The sequence below is a fragment of the Wyeomyia smithii genome, chromosome 2 (assembly GCF_029784165.1).
Source record: "Wyeomyia smithii strain HCP4-BCI-WySm-NY-G18 chromosome 2, ASM2978416v1, whole genome shotgun sequence".
Taxonomy (NCBI): domain Eukaryota; kingdom Metazoa; phylum Arthropoda; class Insecta; order Diptera; family Culicidae; genus Wyeomyia; species Wyeomyia smithii.
Genome location: NC_073695.1, coordinates 46,556,033 through 46,568,464, shown reverse-complemented (window position 1 = coordinate 46,568,464; position 12,432 = coordinate 46,556,033). Strand labels below are relative to the sequence as shown.

Below are 12,432 nucleotides of genomic sequence, written 5' to 3'. Positions count from 1 at the left end.
AATATTTGTTCATCTTCAACTAATCTGGGAACAAAATAAATAAACTTTACGTATTGCAACTTGTTGTTTTGAATCTGCTTGAACCGATTGTTTGTATGCAACAAAAATCGCCAAAAATACACTTTATTTTCAATTAATATTTTAGCATGGAAAACACTATTTAAATAGCAGGAAATGCACGAACAGTAGCAATTCGAACATATATCCACACAATCAGTGAGGATTAGGACAAATACCAAGCACTACGAGCGCTTATTTACCACATTTAAAAAAAAAAAAAGGTACAGTGATCCAAGTCACCCCGGTGATCAAAGTCAACCCAGTTTACGGTACCATAATTACTGTGACTATGTTAATAACTTATAAGTTTTTTCAAAAGGTCACGAACTCTATTAAATAAAACTTTTGTCAAGTATTTCCTTACAAAAGTCACAGTGACTATTCTTAATATCTTGGTGATTATTCTAAGACAAAAAGCCATTTGTACTTCAAATTATCACCGTGACTACATAATGGAAAAAAATACTTCCGGTCCACAAGTGAAATGGTTTCGTCTGTGACTCTTCAGAGGAAAAGAAAAAAATTAGTTAAAAAAAAAAGAAACAAAGTAGTTCAACGATCACGGAAACAGAATAAAAGAAATATTTGTTTTTTGATCATAGCTTAAGTGTCGTTTGTAGGAAAATAAAAACAAGTTTGTTAGAGCCATAATGAGTAGCCGAACCCTATTTGCTGCAATCGCGAGCGAGAGTGTTTTCGCCCTGCATCGATGACGTCAGAATCCACAATTTTTATCTCTCTCATTATGCGAATCAACTTTCTTTTGTTGAACTCCCTATAAAAACCCCACATTGTACATCGAAACAGCTAGAATTAAATTTTGTTAGAAGTAACCACGCACGCTTTTTATTTCATCCCGCTTCTTGAAGTTCGCTGAAAGTGTGTCCGCCTCGTTTGTGATTTCCGCACGATTTTCGGACCTCACGCTAACATATGGTCCTTCGAGCCGGATCGCGAACGTTTCGCCGCGAACCGCGTGTTCTGTGATCGCTAGTGCCCATAAATTGGCCCCGTCGCCGCCATACAGGCCCCGAGTGCTTCTGCCAATTGGCATCTCAGTGGTGTAGAACAATAGTGTGAGAAAATCTGTAGAAAATAACTTTTGGACAATAAGTGCGCGAAATCCACAAAGATGGATAAACTCGTCCGCGAACGAAAATCGCTCGAACCGCGATTAAAACGTATTTCGGAAGTATTGGAGAAATTAAGAGGCACAGATGCCGAAGAAGTTGATGTGCAAACCGAACTAGACGCCCTAAATGAGGTTTGGGCTGCTTTTTGTGCCGTGCATAAGAGAATACTAGATGTTGGTGAGGACGATAAAGCCTATGAAGATGCGGTGCAGCAGCAGGCGAGATTTGAATCGTACTACATTACATTGAAAAATCGTTTGTTGAAAATTCTGAAAGCAGTGAAAGATCGCGATAACGCTGCAACTGAGCGTGCTGCCCAGCCTGACATTATAAAGCAGCTTGCCGATCAACAGGCAGAATTCCTGCGCATGATGTCTACAAGCATGGCCGCGCCGTCCATTGCTAGTGCCGTCACCCACCCCAACGAAGCTACAACTCCATTGTCTGACTTAAAGCTGCCGCGTATGAATATGCCGGTCTTCAGTGGCAATTACCTGGAGTGGCAATCTTTCTACGATTTGTTCGACAGTTTAGTGCATAAAAATGTGATGCTAAAGGACAGTCAGAAGCTCTATTTCCTGAAAACGAATTTGGCTGGTGAAGCGGCTTCCTTGATTTCGCATTTAAAAATAGAGGATGCTAACTATCGAACTGCGCTGGACAAGCTAAAAACCAGGTACGACAAACCACGAGAAAACGCTAATCAACATATAAAGCGATTTTTGGTTCAGCCTACGCTTACGTCACCGTCTTCATACGGTCTACGATCATTGCATGACGTATCTGATGAGGTTATAAGAGCTTTGCAGGCGATGAATAGGGAAGATCGAGACACGTGGCTTCTTTACATTCTCAGCGAAAAGATAAATCCGGACACAAAGCAGTTGTGGTGCCAGAAGATAGCCGAAATGGATGAAGAAAACATCAATCTGCAATGCTTTCTGAAGTTTATAGAATCTCGGAGTTTCGCTCTTCAGTCATCTCAGCCTCCGAGAACAAAAACTAATGTGCCCTTCAAACAACCTCCGAAATTTCAACCTCCATGCAAAAACGCTAGCGCATTTGTTGCCACGAATAGTACGTCCTGCAACGTATGCAACAAACAAAACCACCAATTATACCAATGCGGTAAGTTCCTTCATATGAATCACGAGGATCGAATCGCTCACGTTAACCGTATGAAAGTTTGCAACAATTGCCTGAAAGTTCATCCCGGTGAATGATGCCAATCAGGTACGTGCAGAAAGTGCAATTCATTCCATCACACTTTACTGCACCCGAATATGCCATCCACAAACACACACTCCACCGGTCCGGCGGTCATGGCCCCGGCAAATCCAGGACTTTCAGCCCAGTCTTTGATTTCGGCTCTCGACTCACCAAACGGTCCCGATGCATCGAATGTTCTTCTTGCCACCGTCGCTATCAACGTGCTGGATAGCCATGGACGTCCGCACGCCTGCCGTGCCGTTTTAGATTGTGCTTCCCAAGTCAATTTCATCAGCGATAAATTGTGTAGGCAACTCCGTCTCAAAACGCAAGCAGCCGACCTGAACTTTGAAGGCATCTCATGATGTGCCGATATAACCATCTCCTCACGATGCACCGATTTTCGCACATCCACGTCGTGTATGGTGTTAGAAAAAATCACCAAAATGCTTCCTTGCAAGCCTGCAAATAATGTAGATTGGCCTATTCCCGGATCAATTCATCTGGCTGATCCACTATTTCATCGTCCTGGCGAGGTAGAAGTGCTACTGGGAATAGAACTCTTTTTTCAGCTGCTCGAGCCTGGTAAAATCACCCTCAGTACCGACGGCACTTTACCTACACTACAAAACACTAAACTCGGCTGGGTAGTAGCTGGCCGTTACAACGAGGCCAATAATTCGTATGGCTCTCACACTCCGACCTGTCTCCTCGCCTCGACCGAGGATACTCTCTCTCAGCAGTTACGTAAGTTTTGGGAGTTTGAAGAGTATCTCCCAGCATCCAATCATCTTACCGAAGAAGAGCAACTTTGTGAAAAACATTTCTCTGATCATACTATACGAGATGAGTCAGGAAAGTTTGTCGTTCGTCTCCCGTTTTTACGCGATCCCACCCAACTAGGTGAGTCGAAGCAGATTGCTGCGAAAAGACTTCGCTACTTAGAGAAAAAACTCGATCGTAACCAACAATTGAAAGATGAGTACCATGCGTTCATCCGCGAATATATCGATCTTGGGCATATGTCACTCGTTAGTGATACCAAGACAGATAGCAAATCGGTTTATCTCCCACATCATTGCGTGCTCAAAACAACCAGTTCGACCACCAAATGTTGAGTCGTTTTTGATGCCTCGGCAAAGACGACGAGTGGTCTCTCATTAAACGATGTGCTCATGTGCGGTCCTGTTTTGCAAGATTCACTGATCAATATTTTAATTCGATTTCGCTTTCCACCGATCGTTCTCGCGAGCGATGCAAAGCAAATGTATCGAATGATACGGCTGAACGAGCTTGATCGTGACTTGCTTAAAGTCTTGTGGAGATGGACTAATGAGGAATGCATTAAGGAATATCGTCTAAATACCGTCACCTTCGGAACAAAAAGTGCATCATATTTGGGTACAAAATGTGTGCAGCAGCTTCTAGAGTCGTTTCGACATCAATATCCTGTAGCTGTAGAGAAAGCGGAAAAGGGCATTTATGTCGATGACATTCTGACTGGTGCTTCGTCAGAGGCAGAAGCAAAAAACTTACGGCTGCAGTTGACTGAAATCTTTGCTGCCGGTGGATTTCATCTCCGGAAGTGGGCGTCAAACAGCGCAGAAGTTTTAGAAGGGGTTCCTGACGCCGATTTAAAAGTGAAAATTCCCATTGATGAGAATCCAAACAGCACCATCAAGGCTCTTGGAATGCAGTGGCAGCCGTGCAGCGACGAGTTCCATTTTTCATACCAGCCAACCGAGATCCTTCAGCCCACAAAGCGAATCATTCCATCGCAAATAGCCAGCCTTTTCGACCCGCTTGGCCTCAAGGCAAAGCTGGTAATGCAGCGAATGTGGGAGCTGAAGGTGGCTTGGGATGCGACTCCCCCCGGTGAGTTAACCAAAGGTTGGTTAGTTTTGGTGCAAAAGTTTTCGCTTTTCAACTCTTTTCAGATTCCGCGAAGAGTGATCGACATGCGAAATTGGTCTCGTCTCTACCTGCACGGCTACTGCGATGCATCCGACGTAGCAATGGGTGCTTGCATATACATCCGAGCCATAAGCGATGACAACAGAACTTCGTCCCATCTTCTCTGTGCCAAATCGAAACTGGCACCAATAGGCAACAACAGAATGACCATACCCCGATTGGAATTACGTGCAGCAGCCATTCTCGCACGGCTGATATCAAATGTGAGAGAAGCTCTTTCTTCTACTACTTTCCACGAGATTCGGGCTTTCTCCGATTCCAAAGTTGTTTTAGCATGGCTGGCAGGGGGTGCTGCAAGATGGAAGACCTTCGTGGCGAATCGCGTGGCAGAGATCTCGTCACATCTACCTTATATCAACTGGGCTCACGTAGGCACTCTCGACAACCCAGCTGATCTGGTATCGCGGGGTGTATTTCCCGATCAACTTCAAGCAAACTCTCTTTGGTGGCATGGACCAAGCTGGGAGGCAACGACGATAAATTGCGAATCATCTTCAATCGACAATCTCAATACAGATGGTTCTGGATCTTACGCGGCATTAGTGCCGCTCGCAAGGTGTATCGTGATTGTTTAACGTGCAATCGATCTCGACCAGCACGCATAGCTCAACAATTTGGACAATTACCCGCTGATCGGTTAAAGCCACTTCCCCCATTTTCCATTACGGGAGTCGACTACGCTGGTCCTGTAGGAATCATCGGACGAAGAACACGGGGTGCAGTATCCTCGAAAGGTTACATCGCTTTGTTCGTTTGTTTGGGGACACGCGCAGTGCATTTGGAGGCTGTCTCGGATCTAAGTGTATCATCTTTTATTGCTGCATTTACGCGTTTCACTAGTTGATACGGAGTGCCCAGTAAGATGTACTCGGACAATGCCACGAACCAGCAGGAGCGAGACTTCTTAGAAAGCTGTACCATCAAATAGATGCAACCGAACACAGTGATGAAGTGAACGATTTTTTGGTCAACAAGCGAGTGCAATGGCTTTTTATACCCGCTCGTTCGCCTCATCATGGTGGCCTATGGGAGGCTGGAATCAAGGTGGCAAAAGGATTTCTCAGCAAAATTGGAGGTAATTATACTTACACCTTTGAGGAATTGAGTACTCTTCTGTCTCAGATAGCGGCCTGCATGAACTCTCGTCCGATCTGTGCTATTTCCGATGATCCCACGGATCCTCAACCGCTTACGCCTGCGCATTTTCTAATCGGGCGCCCGCTAGATGCTTTACCCGAAGTTAATCATCTTGAAAAGCAGATAAGTTCACTATCCAGATGGAACTACGTTCAACGTGTCGCCCAGGACTTTCGAGCTCGGTGGCAGTCCGAGTACGTGCTCTCTCTTCAACGCCTGACGAAGTGGCAAACATCGTCCCCTAACATCGCAGAAGGAGATTTTGTGCTTCTTGTTGAAGATAACGAAAAATCGCAGCAATGGCCATTGGGTCGTGTTCTGGAGCTTTTCCCTGGGACCGATGGCCGTGTCCGAGTTGTCTCGGTCAAAACTGGCAAGGGTGTTTTCCGCAGAGACGTCAGGAAGCTGCGACGTTTTCCTCTTGATAACGACGAATATGTGCCAGGAAGAAATGGGTCTGAAATTACTGCCCGTAGTTTGGTGGGCGGTTTATGTTAGAGCCATAATGAGTAGCCGAACCCTATTTGCTGCAATCGCGAGCGAGAGTGTTTTCGCCCTGCATCGATGACGTCAGAATCCACAATTTTTATCTCTCTCATTATGCGAATCAACTTGCTTTTGTTAAACTCCCTATAAAAACCCCACATTGTACATCGAAACAGCTAGAATTGAATTTTGTTAGAAGTAACCACGCACGCTTTTTATTTCATCCCGCTTCTTGAAGTTCGCTGAAAGTGTGTCCGCCTCGTTTGTGATTTCCGCGCGATTTTCCTCACGCTAACAAAGTTTTTCTATTAAAAGTAATGGTTACTCGATTACAAAAACTATTTCCATATTATTTTTAAAACGTTCGGGGGACAATTGCTAGAAAAAAGTCTTATTTTATTTGTGACTCTCGTGTGGATTGGGTAGTGTTTTCAGCAAAGTTTTTTGTTATAGTATTTTGGAAAACTTTGCCAAAGACGGCGATCAAAAACATTGATTTTTAGAGATAGTATTTTTTTTATCTCACTTGTAGGGGGATTCATCACGGATCTGTTCATGTCTAAAGAAGGGTCTTTCTTTACTCTAAAACTTTCCAAAAGACAATATTGCTCTAAAATGTAACGTTTACGAGAAAATAACTTTCGACCAGCTTTCGTCACCAGCATTTCTGGACCACAGTGCGACGTCGTAGTAAAGTTGTTTGCGAGAGGTGAGCAAGCCAGTGACATTTTCCGGAAGTTGAAATTCCACAGAGTGAAGCTGAATTTCATTTATACCACCATTTCTTGGTACCGGGAGACGTGCTAGGCTAAGAACCGTGCGCGATCCAGGCGGCCGAGTTTAGTGAGGGCACTAGCAGCTTTCAAGGTGGTAAGGGAGCGGGCTCTTAAAAAAAATTAACCACTCCATCTGGAAGACCGCTGCTGACATGGTTGTATCGATCGGGTTTACCCACACCATCATGACGTGGCAGAGCAGTATGTCATGAAATATGTGCGTGACCACTGACAGCACCCGACAGTCCCGTACTAGCAGTGGGAGCCCGCCCTTTGGGCAGTGATGCCACATATTCAGATTTATCTGCATTTATACAGATTTTTTGCGTATTTTACATACAGATATCTGCATATACAGATTACAGATTTTCTGGAAATAAAACAGATTTATACAGATTTTTTTGGTTTTCATGGGGTCGTAAATTAAACTTCTTTATAAAGTTGAAAAACATAAATAAACTCAAATGCAGTGGAGCGTATCGGAGGTTTTATTATATTCATATGCTACGCATAAACGTGTGCATGAATGAATCACGGAAAAAATGTTAAACAAGCTATATTGCACTTTTTTCGTGAAGGATTTGTCCAGTACATATGCAGATTTTATTTTACAGATTTTTTTAAATTTTACCAAGGTGATAAGATTTTTTGAGCTCCAAAATACAGATGAAAATGTGGCATCACTGCCTTTGGGTCCGATGCCAATAAGGCCTTAATCATGGTAACTGTTAGAATAGAAAAAGGGCTTGAGACGGGCTTACTTATATTACCACGTCTCTGGGCTGGCACCTGCATCTAGCTTCCCTAGTAAAACCGTGTGACAGTGGCTCGAAATGACGAGGTGGTACCCGGTGCAGGGGTCTCCGTTTCATAAAACCTGGCAGGTCTTCCAGAACGTTCCGCGTTCATGGAGGAAATATGGGTTGGATCAGATGATAGGAAATGGTCTTAGGACCAGATTTCCCTTCCTGACTTACGCCTGTCAGGGGCGACATAGTTGCTCATAAGGTGATATGGGCGACCTGCTCTAGCCATGACCTCAACTGCTTCGGCATTGACCACCATGGGACCACATAGGCGACTTCTCCATTATGGACGGCTGGAAGAGGGACCCAAATAACGAAGAATGAATAACAACAAGATTCAAGTGACGGGTGTGGAGGGACTACTAAATCCCTTCGCGCGAAGTGGCATCCAGCGGTCTCCGCAGAAAAGGGCGGAGCCGGATGCAGCAAAACCCGTTGACGGAAAGCCTAACATGCCAGTTTTCACACCGTATAGAACAGTCGATGTTCCTTGCTAGTCACGACCATCGGAAAGAGTAGGGACAAAGGGCCTAGGGTGGTAGCGCTTTTCGAACAGCTCGAGGCGGTAACCAAGTAGGTCCTCGGCAAAAAGGTACTGGTGTCGATAGATGCGAACCTGGCAACCTGGAAGGCAAGCTATAAGTCGGCTGGTCAATATACCCTCTGGGTATTTTCCAGCAACCGGACGTTTGCTTCAGGTGCTTTGAGGTAGGATATAAGTCCTGGTTCTGCAAGGGGCCCGACATAAGCCACAGCGAAGGATCGCGGGGAGTCTTCCAAGTGCGTGGTATATTGCGGAAAACGGGATGCCAAACATTTTATGGGAGGCCCCAGGTGCCCAACTGAACCTGAACCACTGCTACGCGGTTGAGCAACTGCTATACTAAGAAGTCACTGAGTCGCTGTTAGACATCGCCATCATATCCGACCCTTACCGTATCACTCCCGAAGACGGTAACTGGGTCGCGGATAAGGCCAGTATGGCGGCTGTACGGACGACGAGTAGGATTCAGAAGATTGTTTCAACCTCAAACGAAGGGTACGCGGTTGCCAAAGTGAACGGAGTGTTCTACTGCAGTTGCTATGCTCCGCCACATAGGTCTAACGAAAGGTTCATCCAGATGGTCGACCAATAATCCATGGAGCTTACGGCCTCACACCGTTGGTGGTGGCGGGTAACTTCCACGCTTGAGCTGTTGAGTGGGGAAGTCGCTCTGCGAACCAGAGGGGTCAGATCCTTTTGGAAGCTCAACTTAGATTTGGCCAACGGTGGGATTGATGTGATGTTCTCCAGCCCAGGACTGATCACGAACTGGAGGGTAGACGATGGCTGCACCAATAGCGACTATCAGCCTGTATGCTATAGCAAAGAGAGCGCGATGGAGGCAGTTGCCTCCGGCTGACTGCTGTCAACTAGTTGCCATACTATCGCGGGCGTGCGACGCCACCATGCCTAGGACTCGCCAACCTAGGAATGGGAAGCCACCGGTTTACTGGTGGAATAACGCGATAGCGGACCTTCGCGCAGGACGAGGGGTTCAGTGTGCTCGAACAGACGAACAGAGGAGTGAGCGCTGCGCAGCATTCGGTTCTGCAAAATCAGCACTAAAGATTGCGATTAAGGCAAGCAACCTGTTTCGATAGGTTATGCGCGAGTGGCAATACTCATGGGGTAACGCCTACAGGATCGTAATAGCCAAGGACAAAGGCGCGCATGCGCCTGTAGATCGATCACCAGCGATGATGGAGCGTATCACCGGGAGACTTTTTCCACGCTTCCATTCCAGTAGCTTAAACACAGACCAGGGATGGACGGCCCACCGTCCGTGAGCGACGACAGCCGTGTCGAGATCGAGGAGAAAGTAAGGGTTACGAATGAGGAACTCATCTCGATCGCCTAAAGGCCCTAAAGGTGTGCAAGGCACCGAGACCGGATGAAATTCTTAACCTCGCAATCAGGCTGGAGATAAAAATGGCCCGCCGGGATGTGTCGGGCAGTCAGGCTGTACAAGCTTCTGGTAAATTACTTCCAGAATCGAGTACTTGTTTACAATACGGAGGAGAGTTAGAAGTGCGTCCCAATTGTCGCATGAGCTCCAGAAGGTTCTATTCTGGGCCCGGTATTGTGGAATGTCATGTATGACGGGGTGTTGAAACTCAAATTCCGTGTAGGAGTTGTGATCGTCGGTTTTGCAGACGACATAACGCTAGGGGTCTACGGCGAGTCGATCGTGTAGGTCGAGTTGACGGCCGCGCATTGTGTACGTAAGGTCGAAGACTGGATGCACTCCAGGAAACTGGAGTTTGCGCACCATAAGACGGAGTTCACAGTTGTGAATAACCGCAAATCAGAGCAACAGGCGGTAGCCAGAGTCGGAGACTGCACCTTTGCCTCAAAGCGATCTTTGAAGCTCTTGGGGGTTATGGTTGACGATAAGCTCACATTTCAGAGTCACGTCAACTATGCTTGCAAGAGGGCTTCAACGGCTATTGCAGCACTATCTCGAATGATGTCGAATAGGGGGCCATCCACATACCACGTGGACAGATTTTTAACGATTTTGACCCCCCTCCCATCCCCCTCTCCGTGGACAACAGCCCATATAAATTCTAAAAAAATTGTATGGACCGTGGACAATAGCCAACCCCCCCCCCCAAAGCTGTCCACGTGGTATGTGGATGGCCCCTAGCTCAGCAGTGAATGGCAGCAAGCGTAAACTTCTCGCCATTGTGGTTTCGTCCAGTGTGGTCCGAAGCGCTAGGTACTAACAGTTATCGTGGTAAACTGGAATCCTACAGGCTCATGTGCCTGAGGGTTTCGAGTGCGTTTCGTAAAGTGTCATACGACGCAATCTGCGTCCTGTCTGGCATGATAGGCCATTAAGGAGGACGTAGAATGCCTTGACCAACGTGACACAAGGGACAGATGGAAGCAGGAATGGTCCAATTCCGCGAAGAGTATATGGACGCACCGACTTGTTCCAGTGGTATCCGGATGGGTCGGTAGGCGCCATGGAAAAGTTATTTACCACCTGACACAGATTCTGTCATGTCTTGGTTGCTTAAGGCAGTATCTACACAGCACGCATAGCTCAACAATTTGAACAATTACCCGCTGATCGGTTAAAGCCACTTCCCCCATTTTCCATTACAGGAGTCGACTACGCTGGTCCTGTAGGAATCATCGGACGAAGAACACGGGGTGCAGTATCCTCTAGAGTTTACATCGCTTTGTTCGTTTGTTTGGGGACACGCGCAGTGCATTTGGAGGCTGTCTCGGATCTAAGTGTATTATCATTTACACGTTTCACTAGTCGATACGGAGTGCCCAGTAAGATGTACTCGGACAATGCCACGAACCTTAGAGCAGGAGCGAGACTTCTTAGAAAGCTGTACCATCAAATAGATGCAACCGAACACAGTAATGAAGTGAACGATTTTTTGGTCAACAAGCGAGTGCAATGGCTTTTTATACCCGCTCGTTCGCCTCATCATGGTGGCCTATGGGAGGCTGGAATCAAGGTGGCAAAAGGATTTCTCAGCAAAATTGGAGGTAATTATACTTACACCTTTGAGGAATTGAGTACTCTTCTGTCTCAGATAGCGGCCTGCATGAACTCTCGTCCGATCTGTGCTATTTCCGATGATCCCACGGATCCTCAACCGCTTACGCCTGCGCATTTTCTAATCGGGCGCCCGCTAGATGCTTTACCCGAAGTTAATCATCTTGAACAGCAGATAAGATCACTATCCAGATGGAACTACGTTCAACGTGTCGCCCAGGACTTTCGAGCTCGGTGGAAGTCCGAGTACGTGCTCTCTCTTCAACGCCTGACGAAGTGGCAAACATCGTCCCCTAACATCGCAGAAGGAGATTTTGTGCTTCTTGTTGAAGATAACGAAAAATCGCAGCAATGGCCATTGGGTCGTGTTCTGGAGCTTTTCCCTGGGACCGATGGCCGTGTCCGAGTTGTCTCGGTCAAAACTGGCAAGGGTGTTTTCCGCAGAGACGTCAGGAAGCTGCGACGTTTTCCTCTTGATAACGACGAATATGTGCCAGGAAGAAATGGGTCTGAAATTACTGCCCGTAGTTTGGTGGGCGGTTTATGTTAGAGCCATAATGAGTAGCCGAACCCTATTTGCTGCAATCGCGAGCGAGAGTGTTTTCGCCCTGCATCGATGACGTCAGAATCCACAATTTTTATCTCTCTCATTATGCGAATCAACTTTCTTTTGTTAAACTCCCTATAAAAACCCCACATTGTACATCGAAACAGCTAGAATTAAATTTTGTTAGAACGCTAGGTACTAACAGTTATCGTGGTAAACTGGAATCCTACAGGCTCATGTGCCTGAGGGTTTCGAGTGCGTTTCGTAAAGTGTCATACGACGCAATCTGCGTCCTGTCCGGCATGATAGGCCATTAAGGAGGACGTAGAATGCCTTGACCAACGTGACACAAGGGACAGATGGAAGCAGGAATGGTCCAATTCCGCGAAGAGTAGATGGACGCACCGACTTGTTCCAGTGGTATCCGGATGGGTCGGTAGGCGCCATGGAAAAGTTATTTACCATCTGACACAGATTCTGTCATGTCTTGGTTGCTTAAGGCAGTATCTACACAGGTTTGGGCATACGGAATCCCCCATGTGCCCCGAGTGCGTGGATGCGGAAGAGACTGCTGAACATGTCTTCTTAGTATGTCCTCGTTTTGTGCGTGCGCGGAGCGCTGATTTGCTAGGAGACTTGATAAAGCCAAAAGGTTACACATGGGCTGAAGAGTGGAGGGTTTTAGTGGGTCAAGCCCTACGCTACCTGAAGTCGGATTTTCAGATGTTTGGCAGTAAGTTT

At 46.5% G+C, this 12,432-nt stretch overlaps 4 protein-coding genes across 4 annotated transcripts; all 4 read left to right on the top strand.

Moving 5' to 3' along the window:
* Positions 1–1,192: 1,192 nt before the first annotated feature.
* On the top strand, positions 1,193–2,416 carry LOC129719597 (uncharacterized). The gene has a single exon (XM_055670988.1). The coding sequence runs from the start codon at positions 1,193–1,195 to the stop codon at positions 2,414–2,416; it is 1,224 nt and encodes a 407-aa protein (XP_055526963.1).
* A 432-nt stretch (positions 2,417–2,848) lies between these two features.
* Positions 2,849–3,520, top strand: LOC129719596 (uncharacterized). Its single transcript, XM_055670987.1, has one exon. It carries the CDS (start codon positions 2,849–2,851, stop codon positions 3,518–3,520), a length of 672 nt encoding a protein of 223 aa, XP_055526962.1.
* A 147-nt stretch (positions 3,521–3,667) lies between these two features.
* LOC129719595 (uncharacterized) lies at positions 3,668–4,951 on the top strand. Its single transcript, XM_055670986.1, has one exon. It carries the CDS (start codon positions 3,668–3,670, stop codon positions 4,949–4,951), a length of 1,284 nt encoding a protein of 427 aa, XP_055526961.1.
* A 4,438-nt stretch (positions 4,952–9,389) lies between these two features.
* LOC129719594 (uncharacterized) lies at positions 9,390–11,694 on the top strand. The gene is made up of 3 exons (XM_055670985.1): positions 9,390–9,443; positions 9,485–9,599; positions 10,736–11,694. The coding sequence occupies exons 1-3, from the start codon at positions 9,390–9,392 to the stop codon at positions 11,692–11,694; spliced, it is 1,128 nt and encodes a 375-aa protein (XP_055526960.1).
* Positions 11,695–12,432: the final 738 nt, after the last annotated feature.